Raw genomic sequence first — 21034 nt, 5'->3', positions numbered from 1 at the left:
ATAAATATAATGCTCATGATGCTAAATAATGTTCAAAAGAAAATTACTAAAATACTTTTCTCACATATTCAGCTCTTGCATGGATTCATGAACCAAGCATCAGAATAGATTCAGGAAATTTAACAAATACAATGAAAAAGGAATTATTAAAAAAAAAAAAAGAAGTCCCAAACTCTCAAAAAAATCTATGAATTTAAGGTGTCTAAATCAGCTCAGACTTAATTCCACCAGACACTCAGAAATAGACATATTTTCTTACTTCAGGTAAATGTTTTCCCTTCAGAAGCAGCTATGTGATTTTTACTGAGTTACATCTGAAGAAACAGTTCACATTAAATTACATTTATAATCTTCAAGTAACCTGTATGTAACCTGAGTAGATTATATAATGTATTTACATAAAACATGAATGTGAACAACATGGCTTTATTTGCAGAAAAGGCATTTGACTCAGCAGAACAGAAATATGCTCAGCTGGGTTAATTTTGTGTATACATTTTCTGCTGGCTTAAGCTATTGTATACAGATCCCCAGAGAATAGTGCATGGTTACACACAGCTGTCATTTTATTTTCAGATATTTCAGAGAATTGTGGGGTTTTAATGTTTCAAAGAGATAATATGTAATTTCAAGACTCTGGTTGTAGAGCCTAATTAATGATACCCACTCTCAACTACTGTAAGAGAGATTCTCCATTTCATAAATGTTCACAAGGCCATGCCTTATGTAAGGCTGAACCTGGAGAAAGAGTTACTTAAGGAATGGCTGCATAAAACTACTTTGTGAGGTTTTTTTAACACTGTTTCCTGTTTTGGCAGCACCCTGCTTTAGTTTAAGGAGAGAGAGAACACAGCGAAAGGCAGAGCGGAACATTTGCTCGCTTTAGGCCAGTGGTTGCTTCCTCATAGTCCTAAGTTGAGCAAGAACCAGGAGCTGGGAAAAATAACTAAATTCAGAAAATTTCAGGACACTGAAAACCCAACAACTTCATGGGAGAAAAAGTTGGGGTAAACAGTTCCAAAACCTAGTTCTGGTGGCAGCCTGCAGGCATGTTTCCTGTACAAGATGAATGCAGCAGTCAAGAGGTATGCCTAATTTACCAAAGGGCAAGTTATCATATTTATCAGGGCACAACAGTGTGCATCTGGATGATTACAAGGGAGTAAGAACGAGAATTTTATACCCATCTTATCTGAAGACAATTTTTGATTGCTCATTATCAAGAAAGAATTAGATCCATTTGGGCTTTATTGTCCATTTTAAATTGATATTTAACTGTAAAAGATTTCTATCGTATACTTAGGACCAATTATTTTCTCTGCCATAAATCTTTTATACTGCAAATAGAAATGCTTCAGTGACAATTTTGTGTCAGGAAGCCTTCAATGTGCTATGGAACCTCAGCCAGAAACCCTGACCAAAAATGGCGTACCACAAACAAGAGGTAAAGATGTGGAAGACAGGAAAACACTGGCTAGATGACATGCCCAGAGGCATTTTTGCCCAGAGGTGGTCTAACCCCAGGTGGCATTTTCACTGAGAGACACTCTAAGTATGCTGTTATAATTATGCTCACATAATCCATTTCAGACACTAATTTTCCTTATGCTAGCAAACCTGAAAATGTTTGCATCACTCATGCTATAATCAGACTTCTTAATAGCAAATATTGCTCATAAACCTGTTGAAGAAACTCTTGTGTTCTCAAGAAAGATGTATTAAAGTTTGAGAAAAAGCACTTGAAACAATGTTTTCTCCAATTTCCTACAAACTGCACAGATTTAATATCTTTCCTACTTGCATTGTTTTGGTCTCAAATCCCTAACAGTGTAACTTACTAAATTCTCCTAAATCTTATAGAATTGTGTTGCCTAAAGAATGCAAGGTTAGGCCCCATACTTGACTGAGATTTTTGCACATCTGCATCTCTGCAATACCTTCAGAAACTTATGGACACCAGAATGAATTATTCAATCAACGGAGCTACACACAATTTTTTTAATGCAACAAAACTTACGAAAATTGTAAAGCTGAATTAATTTCCTTGAGCAGCTCTTGGGTCTTATTAAAATCTGCCATCATGCTTTGTTTCTCTCTGATGTGATCTGCTGTCAAGACATCCAGCTCTTTCTCATGTTTCTTGCTTAAATCTTGCTCATGCATCCTGTTTAATTTATTTTTTTGTTAAAAAGAGAGTTATTCTAAAATCAGACTTGTTTGCTCACCATGATTTCCTGCCATGTTTCTAATGGCTTTTACACAGTATCAAACAACACAGAAGGATTTACTGATTAATCGAACTCCACTACTTAGTGTCCTCCAACCTTCTAGCTTTTTTCATGGAAAACGCATCTCCTTTAATGCTTTTTTAAAATAAAGAAACAATGAATAAAACAAAACCAAAACAAAACCAAAAAGCAAAACCCAACCCTGTTACTAAAACATGCCAAAATGTATCACTGAGGTACAGCTTCACTGTATGGTAATATTCACTAACTTAACTACTAATGGACACAGCATTTTCTAAAGATGACTACATGATCTATAACATCACTTGATTAAGAGGATAAATTAGAAGCTGAAAATGGTAAAATCTCTTAAGTAAAACAGTACATGTAAAAATGCACATTTTTGTTCAGAGCAGAAAAATTCACACCTGATCTGTTGGTTGGATTCACTGCGTATTCTGAGAACTTCTTTCCCTTTAAACTCTAATTCCTTGGTCAATGCACTTATATTTTCATGAAGATGCAGAATCTCTTTGTCCAGTTCAGCTATATGATGGTCTCGGTGTCTCAGTTCATCTTGTAGATCTGATATTCGGCATAAAAATTCTTTCTCCTATGATATAAGTAGCAGCAGCAGCAAAAAGTATTTTAAATAGACTTGTCTCTCAAAAGCACAATACTTGCTTTTGGGAGGTAACAGCTGAGCAGAATTTTCCACTCAGTGGACAATTTTTTTCAGTTTTTGATGCTGACACAAGTTATAATTAAAACTGGGTTGTTTTTTTTTTTTTAATTGCATACATGTACAAATAAAGAAGAAATCTTAATTTTGTAACAAGCAATTTCCATTTATGAGAACATTTAAAACCTGTCATTGCCTATTAAAAGTTTCTATAGCTCATCACATTTTCCTTTTGATGACACATACAACAAAAAAACAGGTATCATCACTAAGAACCAGGTCATTCAGGACTTTCTACCTCTTCAACACACAGCATAAACTGTTTTCCCCTTTGCAGGCTCCTACAAATGGGACAAAATAACTCAAGATATATGCCCTGCACAAATAAGTGCTTCAGAAGGCTCCTAATTTAGGTATATATAAGCGTCATAAATATCTCATAGCAGAATATGTAGACAATAGTTCACATAATATTTCTGTTGTGTCCATTAAATCAATAAAAATAATTCTTTTTGCATAATTCCAAATATCTGGGAAACTTATCTGTAACCCATCCCAATGGTTTTATTAATGAATCTCCACAGTTTAGAAAAAGACTGTAATAAAATTGACCTTTTTTCAGTTTTCCATTTCCATCTATTCCACTTCTTAGAGTTCCACAATAATTGATGACCATATAGTTTGCACAGATAGAAAATCAGCAGATATTTCAAAGTAGTTTTATGTGTATGTTTATGTGTTTTGTGCCTTCAGGCACCCAGGAAATATAAATATATACTAAGGTACAATTTTTATAGGACATCTTTAAGAACAGACCTTTAAAAATAACTCTAGCTCCCTATAGGAAGGCTATATTAAAGTTGTAAGAAAAGCAGTGGAAAATTTATACCCACATATTTAAATATTTTTCAAAGTAGCAAATATAATCATCCTGCTCAGAACTCGCTGTATCCAGTTCAGCTCTGACCCTGTGAACTGATGAGCATTCAAACACAGGAAAACACAATTAATTGCTTTGCCCTCAGTACAACTAAAGCTTATGCTTAGCAGATCATTGTACAGAGGCCAAAAGTACATGGAATTTGTGGCTGGATCAAAGACTCAGTCTTCTAACTTAAACTTCTTTTTCTGACATCTCCTTTAGGTGTGTCACTCTAGGCTTAAGCAACACACAACTGAAACTATCTGTATCCTCCCAGATCCTGCATGTTTTCATTCCCTGCCGTGAGCACCACATTTCTGCCTCTAGCCACTTTTACACCAGCAGGGAAGAGAAAAAGAAGATCACACCGTTGACTATTTGTGTAAAGGCCATATCCAACTAAACTTGTTTCCCCTCTTTCCTCTGTTAACATACTTCTAAAACTGTTCCACCTCCCTGGTGCTGGGCTATCAGTAAATTAATCCTAAAAAGCCTATTGTATAGGCAAATAAAGAAGTAATTTCCTGATCATCTTATTTCCAAGAATCTGGCTTCCTTTCAATAGAGATCAAGCTTTAAATTTTTAGTTATTACTGGAAAAACTGATTGTGTATGAAGTGAAAAATGAAATATAAAAGTGAATGAATCACTTTGCTGCTGAAAGCAAAGGAAGTTCACACTGGCTTTGGGGTCTTGTTTTGGGCTTTGAGTGTGTTTTTTATAAGAAGCAGCTGCAAGATGTTAGATCACCTTTGCTTTATTGAGATGTTTGTTTATCTTTTCCAATTTGCCTCCTGAAAAAAAACAAACAAACCCACAAAAAAAAACCCACCAACTTGGGTACCTCCTGAGTTTGAAGAATCATTTGGTTTTAAGCAACCACTTCTCAGCTGTATCACTTAGGCTTCAGAGATAAACAGCTTTTTCCTTTTTAAGTCCTGAGGGCAGCTGAGGACAAGCAGTACTTTGTAAGAATCAGCACTTTACACAGTCTAGTGTGCTCCCAGGCAACCACACAATTCTGAGAGGAAGGTGCCTTGATATGGGAGACATTACTAGGCTTGAATGAAGTTTGCTGAAGGAAGAAAAACCTAAGCAAGGAAGTTTAGGTGAACAAGTAGGGATGCATTATCTGTTGGTGCTGGCTGACCTTGAAGGATTATATGTTTGTTGATTGTTCACAAGGGTTCCTGCCTCCAGCTAAGAGAGAGTGAATACTGATTATGCAGTTTTACAGTAAGTTGCAGCAATGCCACCTACCTGTCGCCTGCCAAGCTCTATACTTCTTTCAAGCTCCATTTTGGCAGCTACCAGTTCTTGCTGATGGTTGTGCCTTAGCTGGTCAATTGCTGCTGCATGTTGATGATTTAGCTCTGAGCGCAAGGAAGCTAGTTACCGTGAACAGAAAGAACAGTTGATTTGCAAATGTTTACATTGATTAACAATAACAGTCCAGCTCCCTCAAATACTGCCACTGAGGAAACACACACAGCTTACATCAGCCAAGCAACTGTCCTGTCATTTTATTCCTGCTGCTTTCTGAAACATTCTCCATCATGTGCTTTGGTTGCTTAGTCCTTCCAAAAAGAAATAAAAAATACCAAAACCCCAAAAACTTATGGATAAGATTTTTCAGAAGTGAATAATGTGGTGTTACCTGTTAAAACATATACTGATTTTAAGAGGATACACTACAGTGTTACAATACGCACACATACATACATGCATGTGCATGTATGTTTGTATGAGTAGAAATAATGGTTTTGGACCTGTTTGCAGTTTGAAAGTAGTATACCTAACATAGCTTTTCCTTCATCCTCCAGCTCAAATCGTAAAGTCTGAAGTTCCTGTTCCATCTCCAATTTGAAACCTTCCATGGCTTGCTTATGTGTTTCTTTCAGTGCCTGAAGTTCTTCCGAGTGCTTCTGTTGCAAACGTTCCTCTAATTCCTATGAAATCAAATTTGGAAAAAAAAAATCCATAACAGCTTAGGGAATTTATAAAATATTAAACAAAAAAGAACTAGCAACAAAAAACAGGCATCAGCATACTCCAAAAATTGTTAAAAATGCACAAATATTGCTCTTATTTTCTTCTCTAAGTTATCCCACTATGCTTTTTCTTTGTAGTGGCTGATGGTTATCAAGATTACCTGTGCACAAACCCTCGTTCTGCTCACAGTTGGAAAAGAGAAAAAAAACGCAGCAATCTATTGATATATTTACAATAGCAAGCAATTTGATAGGTACAATTCATAGATGGGTTTAGTGTGCACACAATATGCATTTGGGGACTTTTGTCCCCATCAGGTGGAGGCAATGGGAAAACTGATTGCGAAGGTACATTCTAGATCTGAATTTTTAAAAAAAGCTTACGATACACACCATCTTAAGTACTATACATTGCCAAAATTTCAGTTCTAAAGCTGGTTTAGGCAAGGTTTTAAAAAAATATCTTGGGTGTGACACTGTTCTGGACATGAACACTATCCTGCAAGTTGCAGAACATAGTTTACACAATTTTTAACATACCAAAAATATATTACAAAAGGAGTAAATTGACAGGAAATACCAGGAAACAAATGCAAAATTATTTAACTATAATGGAAAATACAGAGAAACCTATTGCAAATCATAACTAGAATATCATGTTATGGATAACTATGTCAAACTACTGTAAAGCAACATGTGTTGATAATTTTACACATATATATACATATATATATATGTGTGTATGTATATGCATATACTGGTAGAGTTTAAAGCAAGACATGAAACAATGCCAGTATTAGAGATGCTTTTCAAAATGTCTTAATCAGTTTTAGCTGAACAAAAATGTTACTGTCGGACATCAGCTGAATGGAAACTTAGTTATGCAGATACTTTACACAAATTGCTGAAATGGCAATTTGTTCAGATAAACATGCCTTTTGTTCTTGCTCTTTTGTTTCTTCCATGTTTTGAAAGGCAAGGATATGGGCTTCCTGAAGTGACTTATGCCTTTGCTGGTGCTCCTCTTCTAATTCCTGGATCTCCTGAGTCAGCCTCTGTCGCTCCTGACTGAACTGTGCTTGTAGCTGTTGCAAAGAGCTCTGTGACTGGGAAAGCTGCATCTCCAGATTCTGCTTCAGTAAGGAGATCTAACCCACAACAGAACAGCAAATATCCATTAGTCATTCATACTAACATCAACTCCGAAGAAAAACCATTCAAAAGAAGAAAACACTTGAAATTTTAAAGCCAGAACATTTACTAAAAGACAGACAAGCAATGCCATCCATCTACTGAACTTGTGGTTAATATTATATCTCAGAGATATAATAATTAGCTTTAAATAGTTATGTAAGGGTTACTGTATGTGTCAGATTGCACTATAGCACTACCTACAACACAATTTTTCATGGCTCAATAATCAAAATTTATTTCTAGGTTTTGCATGAAGTTCAATTAAAATGACACTATCAAGGTTCGAAATCAAACACTTGATTGTTAAACTATTTTCAGCAGAATATCACATCAGTTCTGTAAGGAAAATCCTGCAGCTGACAGGGAAGGACAGACTGTGACATCCAGATTGATGGATTTTTGTATCTTTTGATACAATATGGTACTATCTTACTGATAAGTTTTTTTATTTAAAAAGAAATGGTAGCATACCACTCTACATCACAAATAAAATGTTACACTTGATGGATTTCCACACACACACATTTTTTCTTAGCTCAGTAATACTATGAGAGTGATTTCTCTGCTGGTTTTCAAGATCTAAGTAATCTGAGACACAAATACTTATTTTCTTAGAAATATGTGATTTCACAAATTATGCTTTTCACCCAACAAGCATTTCAATACATTAGAATGCTCTGTAATCCTTGAAAAAGTCACATTTTATACTAATGTTATTATATTAATAATATTTGTTCTTCAAATCTTTTTTGCATATTTTCAGCATCTTTTCAGACTCAAAATACTAAACCAATATTCCCTTTTGAGACAAACACAAGAGATAAACCCTCCAGTTTTAAAAACAAGATTTAACCAAAGAGAATTTTGCTACAGTAACTCAAAAGAAGGAAAAATAAAATTGCCATGAAATGAAGAATTTGAATCAGTAAGGATAATTTTTCAAGCCTCAGAGCATTACATATAATTGAATTATAAATGACAGTCTGATAGTGTCATTTGATTCAGCATATCTTAAAATTAATTATTACAAATTAATAACTACATTGCACATCAATTTCTTGATTTACAGAACATTAACACCCACCACGTAACAAAAAATTAATAGCAGCATACCGAGGACAACTTGCAGCATGAACATTAATGTCAAACATATGGCTTTTCTTTTTCAGAAGGGCACAGCTTAAGCAGATTTGAAAGAAAAAAAAGCTACACAAAAGAAAATTAGCACTAAAACACAATAAGCAAATTAATTTGAATGAAATGAGCATGGCTCATTGCATTTCAAATTCACCAGGTCTTTGTGTCTGGGCATTTATACTCTGCCTTCTAAGTGTACTTTATCAACAGTATTTTACTTCAGGTACCTTTGAAACAGATTAGTTACAATTGAAGGAGTATAGTGAAGGCCTATACTACTTTCTGTAATCTGAACTATTCATGTAAAATCTTTTACTAAGTACATAAAATATAAACATCACACACAAATTGTACAGTGTCAGAACAAAGGTTTGTCTGATATCTGGTTCTGCCTCCAGAAATGGCCAACCCAGGTTACCCAGGGAAAACAAAACCAAGGCATAAAGGTAGGGATCTTGACTTTGAAGATACCGATCATCCAGAAATCTTTTTTACATCAGAAGAGGTATTTTGGGGTAAATTCATGGAAACATTAATTAAATACAATCATTATGTGAATCTATAAAAGCTTTTAGTATCCAGTGTCCTGTGGTAAGTTTCATATAGGTGTACCGCTTGGACATGACGACCTCTAATACTTGTAATGGAAAGGAGTCAAAAGCAGTCCCCTTTTCTTACTGCTCAGTCCCTTGACTTTTTACAGCTATTCTGTAACTCTCCAGACAGTCTTTGTCCTTTCCACTCTAAATAACTTTTTATAAGGTGCAAACTTTCCTACTTTACCTATTCACAAACAGCTTGCAAAAAGAAAATACGCTGAACATCAGTATAACTTCACCGATAATCTACCTGCATGCTGGTAACACTGTATTTAATACCTATTTTTCAACCAGTTACTTATACAAAAACATTCCTCTTATATTGTGAAGTTCTTGTTTCCTCAGAAGCCCCAGAACTTCTCTGGGAGAAAGTCCTGTTCAGTCCTGCAGAATTTCAGGTAATATAAACATTATACTCTAAAAAGCCTTTCAATAGTAACATTCAAATGGAGTCAACCATGGAATCTTAGCCAATTTTCTATTAAGATGACAGGGAAAAATGTATTTTTGCTTGAAGTTCTATCCGTCTCTCACTTAAAGTCCTGCTCCAAATTCTGACAGTTCTCACTATAAAATTTATAAACATTTTTAGCATGAGCCAAGGGCAAAACAATTTCAATTTCTTTCTTGGAAATGCAGGAAACATTTTAATTGAGATGATTAAGACAAGTCTGACATCTGGCCAGGAAGCCATCTTAGAAGAGATCAGGAATACCTTTCCCAAGAGCAGTTCATACTTCCACCAGATTAAAGTGACTGCAAAACCAGAGCCTGAAGCGAGTCAGTGTCTGGAGATGCCTATTTGCATCAATAGACTGTACAGAAAATAAAGGACAATGAGAATTAAGTGATTCTAACAAGCAAATCGGATTAGTCTACCCTTCTCATAATACGTGGGTTCGGTTTCTTTTTTTGGTTGAAAGTACATCAAGTATTAAAAATCTGAGTTATTTTTAGAAGAGTACATAATTTAACACTATTCTCATTATTCAGTACATAAACTGATATACTTCAGGGCACAATTTTGAAAACATTAGTGCCTCCCTTTGCAAGTCTTTGGCTCATCCCTTATATATAGTCCTGAACTGAGGACTCAAAACAAAACAGCTCTAAACATTCATTATTCTCTGAAATGTCAGTGTTTTTATCCAAGCTTTTCAGGACACTAAAAACATTGGTAAGAATGTAATAAATAAATAAATTAATAAATAAGTATAGAAAGAAAGAATATTTTGGCTACAATTATGACTTGCACTGCAAAACTGCAAATTATAATACATCAACCTCATGCTTTAAGGAAAGCTCTGCAATACACATTTGCACTGCCCACAAGCTTGCTTGCTTAAACAATGACATAAAAATGCTGCTTATATTATGACCATGTACATAGTGTTTGATGTCCAGGGATATATACACATTTACACAGATGAATGGATGCGGTACACAAGCTTTTGATAACTAGCGGCAAACGTTCTCCTCTCAAGTATTACCATGTATTGTTTCATAGGCTAAAGCTTTAAAGCAGTACTATAGGATATGCAGTTTTATTAGTGCAAACATGCCCTGTTCACAAGCTGTAAGTGCAAATCACTTACATTGCTGATAGACTTATGCAAAGCTTCACCGAGACAGTGCCGCTATGAAGAAAAGATCACAGGAATAAAGGGAAACATTCAGAAATCAGCTAAGTAAAAAAAAAAAAAAAGGATAAGGAAGGGAGAGTAAAACATAGAACATTAATTATAATTTCATCAGGGAAAACTACGTTGAAAACTATCTGGAAAAGATACAAATATGCTGCTTTGGTTTAGTATCTATATATATATACTATTGAACACAGAACGAATTATGTGTTTTCCTATGTTATGTTTTGAAAACATCCAGGATAGCATTATCTCTTCAACATAATGTTACTCTTTACTCATATATTATGCAGCTGAAATGTTTTCAAATTACCCAACTGTTTCCTCTTCTCCTGTATGACAAATAATTTTGGGAAGAAATCATTCAGTACACCCATTTGCATTACTACTAGAAAATATGTCGTGTAAGGACTATATCAGTCAGTTGTGTCTCTGAAATATCACAAGCATATTAAACACATATTAAAGATTAAATTTCACTGCTAATAGGCAGAAAACAAATTTAGTCTGTAGTGAAGACAGATTTATATTAAAATACTTCATTTATTCTTCTTAAATTTAAATTCAGAATTAGATGGTTACATAAAAGACTTCCTGAAAGTCTCCAGCAAAAAACCTTCATGTACCACTTACACTATAGTTGATTAGTAATGTAAAACAAAATATAAAAACATATTACCAAGTAAATGTTCCATATGAAATATTATTGATCATACGAATCATACATGCACAGAATAGAGTCATCAGAAATGAAGTGAGAGCAATTTCAAATCCAGCATGACCAATTTCCACTTTTGCCACAGATCAGTCAAGAAGATGGCCTTCCCCAGGAGACAGCAGGTATTCTGGCATCAGCTTGGAAGCCTATAGTTAGGAACTTTTAGATAATACTTTGTCAAAAAACAAATGGAAATTATTATTCATTCTCCTGAATCTACAAGAAGGCACGACACAAAAATACATTACTGTGGTATATCCAAAGGTCTGTAATTAACATCACAAGTAGCTTACAAGCAACAATTTTCTACGCAAGGGCGTAACACTAGGAGGCACCCTACTTCACCAGACAAGACAGACCAGCATCTAACAGCTCCGATTTCAACACCAGATTTCAACATTGCCAATCTGAACAAATCCACCTGTTTTCTAATGTGCTTCTGCTCCCATCTGTCTGGTTTGTTTGGGGGGGAACTGTTAAATGCAGAAATGATCTCTTGCTAAATAAATGTTCAGTTTCAAGAACTTGTGGGACTTAATGTTGACAGACGTATCTAGGCACCACTGTAATACAACTAAGAAATATTTAGATTTTGCAATTGTAGAAGTAAGGTTAGTAGTGTTCTACACCTAAAAGAAATTCCGAGTAAAAATACTTTTTTGGAAACCAGATTCCAAAGTCTACCCTATTAAAAAGGCCATTTATGAAAGTGAGAATTGCCCCATGCTACTTGCAGAGTAACAGATTGCTTTCACCAAGAAACAAACTAATCTAATAATTAAAAATACTAAGATGGGGTAATCATTTTTAATATATGTGATTTCACCAAACTTAAAAGTTTTCCAGAGATACGAAAACCAGATGGAATCAAAATGAACTTTTGATGAAGGTCCTGCACTAAAACCCTCCAGTTAAGTTCAGTATTCAGTTTGTTACTGATTTCTTAGGCTACTTCACTCAGAGCAATCTTTCTGCAATCCACATTTCCTGATTGCGAGAGAACCATAATTATCTTGTGCAAAAAAATTAACTATTAAATGCTTGGATCTTATTGGCAAAAAGAAAAAAGGTTATTTTTCAATAAAGTTGGACTTACATATTTGACATTCCATTGTGTTCTAAAGCCACACACAGAAATGTTGAACATACAGTAAATACAACTTATTGATTTTTAACAAAACTTTAAATAAAAGTACTTTGAAGTCTAAACATTGTATCGCTATTCAAAAGATTGATTGTATCAAGATCTGACTTCAGTATACAGTTTACTGAATTTTCAAATTACTCCTGGCTAACAGGAACTGTGTTCTTGTTTAATACCCTAGACCCTAAATGGGGAAAGTCCAGCTTTATCTGTTGTATCAAAGCAGATCTAGATTGCTATGCAGTCTTTGCCTCATTTTAAGAATGATCTCCAGCAAAGACTGCTAACCTTTCTGAAGAAGAAAACGTGTATCCATCACATGCTAGTATAAAAATGTTTCCAAGATGCTGACTGAAGAAGCTGGAGGACCACTGGCATAGGTCCATTTTATCCAGCTAACAACAACAACTTCCCCAAAACACTCCCTCAAGATATATCTTTGTTTTGAAGAGAAAGACTGATTTGTCAGCAGATGTACTGTCTCTGGCTGCTTACGTGACAAGATGACCCTGGAGAGATTTCGAAAGCAGCTGTTTCCCACTACAATGTTTTGTACTTGGCTTGAGGCTTGGAATGGAAAAGCTGCATCAAAGTTTGCCATCTCTGGTAAGGAAAAGCATCATTTAGAGACCCTTCCCTTTCTCTCAAAACCCAACAGTTTTCTACTGAGGAAAATGAATTATGTATCAGGTGTTCTGAAATGTGTAACTATCTCTGGAATCTAATTGGTCCTGATTTCCTCACAGTTTTGTAGCAACCTTGAGTAAAGGTGCTGTGTCCAGGCTATCATAGGGTAGGGTACTTACCCTGTTGCTTTAAAAAGATGAGTTTTTTTCCAGTTGTAGAAGTCTATCAAACTGCTAGGCAAAATGCCTATGTATTCTGACATTTTAACCTATTTGGGTTTTGGATTATATGTTTTTAATCTGACAAACTTCAGGTTCAGTGGTTGGGGAGGAGACTATCATTTGAATCTCCCAATATTTTTTAAAGTTTCTGGAATGGTACTAAAGCTGCATTTAATTTTACTTATTTGTCATAATGCTGTCAGGACTTTAAAGACTATTTATCTTGGCTAATCCTTCCTGGAGCTCAGGAAGTGCCCTTAATCTAGAATTTTATTGATCTGCTGAATCTCAAACAAATTTTGCCCCACTTAATTAAGTTATGTCTCACTCCTTCCAGGGTCCACTGTTATAATTCGTTTTGGACCTATGCCAAAGCTACTTGAGCAACTATCTGCCACAGCAAAGAGACTAAGGGTAATGTTTTAAAGCTAGATTCTTGACAGAGTTTTTACCTTACATTTAAGGGGAAAACATGTACTGATATAGGAATATAATTTTATTTGGGCAATGGTGTAACTGTTGGATTTGGCTTAGGTTTCTATTTACCATTTTCTGGAGTTAAGGTTATACTTCTAACATCAAATTAAACTCTCTTCTGACTCAGGCATCATTAATTACATACTGTACCAAGAATTTAACGTTCTTTTCCACCCATTGACAGGTGGAATTAAAAAGTCTTTCAGCCGTATCCAGATTTACTAACTGAAACACTGTCAAACAAAACCTGGTAATATAAAATTCCAATTAGAAGTTTATAATCAGAGAGACAAGTTTTTTTGATATGAAGATACTGTAACCTCAAACATCAGTCTAGATGTATTTTTAAATTTAATTAAACACAACGCCATGAGAGAAAAGAAAATTAAATGAAGAAACTAAGAGAAATGAAAAAGAACAAAGCTAACATTTGTTAGTATTCCTAATGTATCCTACTGGAAACACCTAGAAAACTCTATTTGTTCTGTTGCTTTTGTTTGTCTGAATTGCTGAGTAACCCTTAATTATAAATGGTCTTTAATGAATCGCCTCCATTACATTCAGAATATTTTAAACAAAGAGTAACATAATGAAAAGAGCACAGTACGGGCTGAATGGGCTCACCATAACTAAAAGCTCAGAAAAAGAGATAGTGGAGCTGAACGCTAGGCATTTGTTTTCATGCTCAAGCTTCAGACAAAACTATACCAACCAATGTAGATAGAACAAATCTTCAGGATCACATCTCTGCATAGAAAAGGGAACCCAGAACAAGGGGGATTCTTTATTAAGAACTATGGACAGTCATGAAACAGGGTGAAGCACCCTCAGTAGTCGGCCCTCTGAGGGCTGCAGTGACTCTGGACTACATGATTATTCACATGCTCATGTATAATAGTTTTTGACTTGCTTAAAGCTTAGGCTTCCCCATTGGAATACAGGGGTACTAATTCTTTTAAATCAGTGGTGAGTGGCAGGATGAGTGTGGACACTGGATCTAGGCAGAAACTCGCAAAGGTCCCCAGTTCTCTGTGAGGCCTGCAGGAGCACAGTCCCATTAAGAGCACAGTTTTGAGAACTGTAGTCACTTGTGAAAGTTTCCAAGAGCTGCAGAAATTTGTGCTCCTTTGGAAAAGCAACAAATACTTACAGATGAAAGAAAAACCATAAAACCTTACCCTCAGCTGCATTCCAGGTCTCTATTCTTTGCTCCCTCTTTGGTACATTTTTTCTTTTCATTCTTTTGCATTTCAGCATTTTAGATTTCAAAGCGCTTTTTAAATCTTGCCCAAAATCCCTTACTATCCACTAGATGTCACAGTAGCCTTACCAGTATTGTTGAATACAAGACTAATGAAAGAGAATTTGGGTGGGAAGGGGATGTTACTTGAAATTTACCTCCTCTCTCTTTCTGATAGACAGTGTGTTCAGGACAATATAAAGTGACAGGAGGCAGAGTAAAATGATTCTGTGCTGAGAGTTAATCTCCTTTCAGGAAACTGATCTAGGGTATGTGCAAGTTACTTCTCATAGAAATTTCAAGAATCCATTTGACAGCAAATCTTCTAAAGCAAGGATTACACAGGCTGTGGAACAGGCTAGTAATGCTTGTGCTGGGGAAAGAAAGTAGTGTGTTCCAGTTCTGCAAATGTGGATGCGTGTCAGCTCTGCAATAAGCACCTCCACATAGGCATAGACAGAGCACTAACTGAAATTAATACAGGTCTTAACCTGTACATTTCAGTTGTGCAACACAGACAAGCTGCTTTAAAAAAGAAGATTCCTGCTATATTGTCCATGGCTGAAGCCCTCTCAGCAGTAAAATGTTGTTAGGAAAAGCGTTAAAAACCCATTACACAGCTAAAAGAAATGGAGAAGAGCTAGCTCACCTGAATTCATATTTCATGAAGAAACTCTCACATGGATTGAGAAATTTACATGAAAAAACAATTTACATGAAAAAATGGGAAAGCACTTCTTTTTATGTCTTCTAGAATAATTTCTCCTATCAGGGATAAAAACTACACACTTGGTCTCTAGATACTGATCTAGTTAACCTACCAACCACATTTAACTGTAGATAGTAAGTGATGCTTTGCAACTAGTAAGAATGTGTTTAAGCACTGAATCAGCTGAATAGCATTTTCTCTCAAGAGAATTATTTTACTCATAATAAAGCTATACTGTTAGAATAACAATAATCCTACATGCATAATATGAGGGGTCACTTAGCATTACTGGTACAAAAGTAAAAACATTTCCTTGTTGTGCAAAAGCTAGATCTCACCTACTAAATGTGCACAACTAGAGGGCAGAAATTTGCAGATTACTATAACAGAATAAAAAAAAAACAAAAACAAGCCAGTTTTTAGTACACTTTGTAGGCATAAATTTTTTTATTTAGGATTTTTATTTTTTTAAAGTTTTTGCCATAAAAATCAACAAGAACAAATGCAAAGTCCTTTACATGTGATGTACTAAACCCCTGCACTAGTTCATACTGAGTTAAATACATGCTTTGCATAACCTAGTTAATGGTAGGCTAAGCATGAATCTGCAGTGTAGTCTGGCAGTATACTAGGCTGAAGCAACAACCAGTAGTTTGAGAGAAGGGATCAGTTCCTTTGACTTGGCACTTGTTGCACATCACCTTAGGGGGAGCACATTCTGTTTCCTACTCCAGTTCATTCAGCTTTGGTTGCCCCAGTACAAGACAAACATTGATAAGCTTGAACTTGTTCAGTGGAGAGCTACTACCAAGATTGCTAAGGCTGAGCATATATCCTTCTGATGGAATCAGGTTTGTTTAGTCTTAAAGAGGAGAAGGTTTTCTAGTACTTAATAGCTTTGCAGTAGCTATGCGGTGGTAACAGAGGAAGTGACCCAGCCTCATCACAGTGATGCACAAAACGATAATGTGAGACAATGACCATAAATGAAAACAGAAGAGGTTCTGTCTAAATATAAATAAAAATCTCACTATGAAGATAATAAGCACTCAAATTATTCAGAGAGGCTGTGGAATCTTTATTCTTGCAGGTTATTCAAGACCTGACTGGACAAAGCCCTAAGCAACCTTGTTTAAAATCAGTGTTGACTGCTTTGAACAGGAGGCTGTACTAGATGACCACCTGAGCTCTTTTTCAAAATAAGTCAGTCATTGACTCCATAATTCAGGTCAGTGCAGCTCACAGAGGCTACCATAAGTATTTTAAAAGTTTAAAACCACAGAAAGCTTAACACATACCTTTCAAATTGTACTTTCATGGAGAAAATTATATTTATAGGTACACTTAAACAGAGTAAATGAAGCTTGAGTAAAGGCAGTAAGAGAAACGTAAAATCAAACGAGTCAAAGTCTTACTGCATTCATGTTGTAAAAAGTAACAGACCAAGAACTTTGAAAGCCTTTAGCTTTTATGAGCCTAAGCCACAAGATTTTACAATCTTAAATTCCCTTGTCAACAAAATAAATTGTTATGCTGCTGTAAGAAACTGTATAATCAAGCACATGTTCTGTTATTAGACTTCTCAAATTAGACAGCAAATTAAAAGCCATCCCACAATAACACCCTGAAACTGCAGTCATTTAAAGAGTTTCAAAATCTGTTTCTCTTTCTTTAAAATGTATTTGCTCATTATCAACTATTCTTTCAAATTGTAGTCAATGAAACCAGTTCTATAGCATTTATGGTTCGGAAAAAGTACAAAGCAAGTATTTTCTGTGAATTAGCTAACATAACTGTGTTTATAAACATGAGTTGCAATTAACAAACTCAGTACTTACAAAAAATTAACCCAAAATAATGTTCAAAATCACTTAAGAGCAGACATAGCTGTAACAAACATGTAGAACCCGAGGGACATTTTGACTTTTCAGTGACTTGTGCAGTGTTTTTATTGCAAAGATAAGGGATACCTCTAAGTGCAAACAATTAGAATTGGTAAATATTTACAATAGAATAGGTAAGCAGACAAAGAATAAAATAAATAACCAGATAAACAAATCTTATAAGTGAAGAGGTGAGACTGCCAGCACCCTCCCACTGCATCAAACAAAACTGTAAAAGGTTTTATTCACATTTAGTGTAAAGAAAGGGCATTCATATAATTTTAAAGCAACTTGCTATATTACTTTTAAAGTTTGATAATTATTAGGTTTAAAAAGCATTATGCTAATAAATTACATTTCAAAGACAGATGTCACAGCCAATTTCACGTTGTTAATCGGTAATAAACCACCAGCAACTAAACTGTAACTTCTAATTCTCAAAGAAACCATAGTTACCTGGTCTAGAAGATCTTCAACTTTTTTTTGCCATCCATCCCTTGCTGCTTTTTTTTCACGTTCTTTTAGCTGCAGCAGCTGAGTCATGGCTGCCTTCTTATCCTCTTCATGCTGCAGCCTCAGCTCTTCACGAAGCTTATTACATTCCTGTCTAAAAGCAAAGGTGAAATAACTAAAATGCAGTGGAACTTGTGCAAGAAATGAGGGAGAATTAAGAACTCTGTAATAACTGGAAAATTTTAGGTAGTAACAGAAGCCCTTCCTTTACATTTCCTTTCCTATTACATTTGCGTGTAATACGTACTTCATTTCTTATTACAGAGTAAAATGAAAAAAATCAATACTTGCCGAAGATTTTCTGTCCATTTTACTTCCAAGTCACGAGCCATTCTGTCAACTTTGAACTTTTCCTCTTCTCTCATGGTAGCAATCATTGCCTCGTGCTGTTGTCTCTCCTGATCTAGTTCTCCCTGAAAACACAAACTTCACAATAGAGACTGATCAGCAGCAAAAAGGTATTTCAAACCTTAAATAAGTGTATTTATAATAAAAGTGACAGTTACAACTGGCTTGTAAAACTTGAACTTTTTCAGTGCGTATGGTTCCTAATTACACACAATCAATGCCTATACATCTGATGATATTTCTTACTTGTAGAACAGAATTATGCACTCCTATAAAAATCTATAACAAGCAATTTTCCAATAAGTCATTCTGGAATTAATCTTTTCAAATACTGTTACACTGAATCACAGAATAATGTGTGTTGGAAGGAACCTCAAAAGGTCATTAAGTCCTGTTCACTGCAGGACTAACTTCAGAATTGCTCAGCTTCTTTGGCAAGCATGATTTGAATTATTTTTTTTAAAGCAGCAAATATTCAGTATTTGAATTTCAAACCTTGGGCTACCTGGATTTGATATAAAGTTCATGTACCTTCTTTATGTTCCTTGACTGGGCAAACCTGCTAGAAACACGGTTTCATAGTCTGAACACAGAAAACAAAAAAATACAAATTTCCTATCAATTTCTGTCCAAATTTTACTAGAACAGTATTAGGTACTACCTAGAAACCATACTTACATGAATGTTTCTCATCAGTGCTTGCTTCATCCATGAGAAGCAAACATGGCCCTCTAAATTTAATTAAGGCTTTTTAAAGTGATTTTTTTTTTTGGTAGGATTTTTCATGGATGGATTTTAAAATCCATTAAGATAAATGTTATTGCCTGTAACCTGCTATATGTGAATATTTAAATGTTATAATAGATGAAGAGAGAAGAACTCATTAGGTTATAAAGACACTTAGAGAAATTATAAAAAATACAGAGGAAATACAAACTGCAATAGGGTGCCCACCTACTGACCATAGCCAAAGAAATGAATAATAATAAAAAACCCACAACCAAAAAAATCCCAAACAAACAAACCCCAAAATATTCTGTTTCAGGTTGGTTTTGTTAAGAAAATATCACCAGTATGAAAACAGACCCAGGGATTTACTATTATTATTTCTTTTAATATTTGCTGCTCTACTTCAAACATTGCTGTGATCTTGTAAATGTACATTGTTTAGTGAGGAAAGAAAAAGGAAAGGTTATACTTAAATTGAATGAGCTACTGACAGATTAACTGACAGTTCCAGTTCCACCTAGGCCAACTGAAACAGCAATATATTTCTGCTTAAACAAAGTGGTCATATTTTCTGGATGACAGTCTTCTATTTTTCAAGATATAATAATAGATATCTTTAAAGCACTCTTGAGCATCTTCCGAAATTCTAGATTTGATCCTGAAATGAAGACCATGCTCATTACTTGAGGAAAACATGGCGCATAAAAATGAATCTAGAGCTAGTGAGCTCTGGATCTTGCTTTTCACAAAACCATGAAACTGTCTGGAATAGCACTGGTCTAACAGAGATCTTTTTTACATTCTCAGGAAATTCTGTTAAGCCTCTGAAAAATCCACCTCTGGATTTATTTTCTTTGGACACACTTTAGCACAATTTATATTAACCACAGAAAGATGTGTTTGCAGCAACACCCATTAAATACTAGAAGTGTTCTGAAAACAAAACCCAAATCCACCCACCCCAAACCAACCAACACAGCCATATGAAGTTCTTTCAATAACATGTACACTATAATACTTCTTGCCATTTTAAAAAGAAGACCAAAATCACCATGACTGTGCTTTGCACAATTTATTCTCCAACATTATGGTTACCTCAACACTATACAATGAATCTGTGGTCTCTCGCAGTCTTGCTCTAGTTAATTCCAGTTCTTTCTGCAGTATCTCCTGAGCTTCCTGAAGACTGGAAATATGCCCTTCTGCAGTACCAAGGCCTTGCTCACTTTTTCGTACTAGGTCTTGCAGACGAGACACCTATGACATTAAAAAAAATAAATGTGATTTTCATACTTATTAATAATGGCAGCTAAGTCATCCTGGCTTCATTTTCTTCCAGTGTATTGTACAACAATACACCTTTTTCTATCTGTTTGCGCTTCAGCTCCCCATCTATAAAATAATGATACTGTATTTTTTTCTTTCAAGTAAAAATATTAGAGATTGAGCACTGTTCACCAGCTATAGGTGGAAAACTTTTTAAATACATAGGCTGGTAAAAACAGAATAACTGGAGGCAGGGGGACCAAAGGACAACAGCTAAGGGGAACTGAAGCTTTTCAGGCGTTAGTAGCAGTCTATGCCATTTCGTTTGTATGTTGAGATAAATTCATTCACACTGAATTTATTCATTGCAAGAAAAGACTAACCTTTCGTTTGCAGGTATGAGCAGGTAACAGTTATAACTACTCTTTCTGCTTATTAGCATAATTATATGCAAACAGTGTTTATAATATACAGAGGTGTACACACATGCTCTCCCAGAACTCTCTCCCTCTGTATGCAACCCATAAAGTGTTTACAAAAAAGACTCTTTGCCTCTCAGTAAGGAATTCCAAATTTCTTTGGAAGACAGATTGCAGAGAAACCTAATGTAATCTTGAGAACAGGGGAAGTTTAGATTGGATATAAGGAGGAAGTTCTTTACAGTAAGGGTGGTGAAGCACTGGAATGGGTTGCCCAGGGAAGTTGTAAATGCTCCATCCCTGGCAGTTGCTCCATCAAGGCCAGGTTGGACAGAGCCTTGGGT

General features: G+C 35.3%; 1 protein-coding gene across 1 annotated transcript in view; it reads right to left on the bottom strand.

Annotated features, from left to right (window-relative positions):
- Positions 1-21034, bottom strand: part of FAM184A (family with sequence similarity 184 member A) — a 67372-nt gene that overhangs the window by 9224 nt on the left and 37114 nt on the right. Inside the window, exons 8-15 of the mRNA XM_062632415.1 lie at positions 20101-20262; positions 18216-18341; positions 17872-18018; positions 6759-6971; positions 5628-5781; positions 5093-5220; positions 2657-2841; positions 2018-2164 (exon numbers count right to left, since the gene is read on the bottom strand). Of these exons, the coding sequence (XP_062488399.1) occupies positions 2018-2164; positions 2657-2841; positions 5093-5220; positions 5628-5781; positions 6759-6971; positions 17872-18018; positions 18216-18341; positions 20101-20262 (1262 nt within the window). The remainder of the gene's footprint in view (positions 1-2017; positions 2165-2656; positions 2842-5092; positions 5221-5627; positions 5782-6758; positions 6972-17871; positions 18019-18215; positions 18342-20100; positions 20263-21034) is intronic.

Source organism: Pezoporus occidentalis, unplaced genomic scaffold, assembly GCF_034315485.1.
Source record: "Pezoporus occidentalis ecotype Australia unplaced genomic scaffold, CSIRO_AGI_Poc_V1 ctg39, whole genome shotgun sequence".
NCBI classification, from domain to species: domain Eukaryota; kingdom Metazoa; phylum Chordata; class Aves; order Psittaciformes; family Psittacidae; genus Pezoporus; species Pezoporus occidentalis.
The sequence above is the reverse complement of the archived record's forward strand: the minus strand, read 5'-3'. Positions and strand labels throughout refer to the sequence as shown.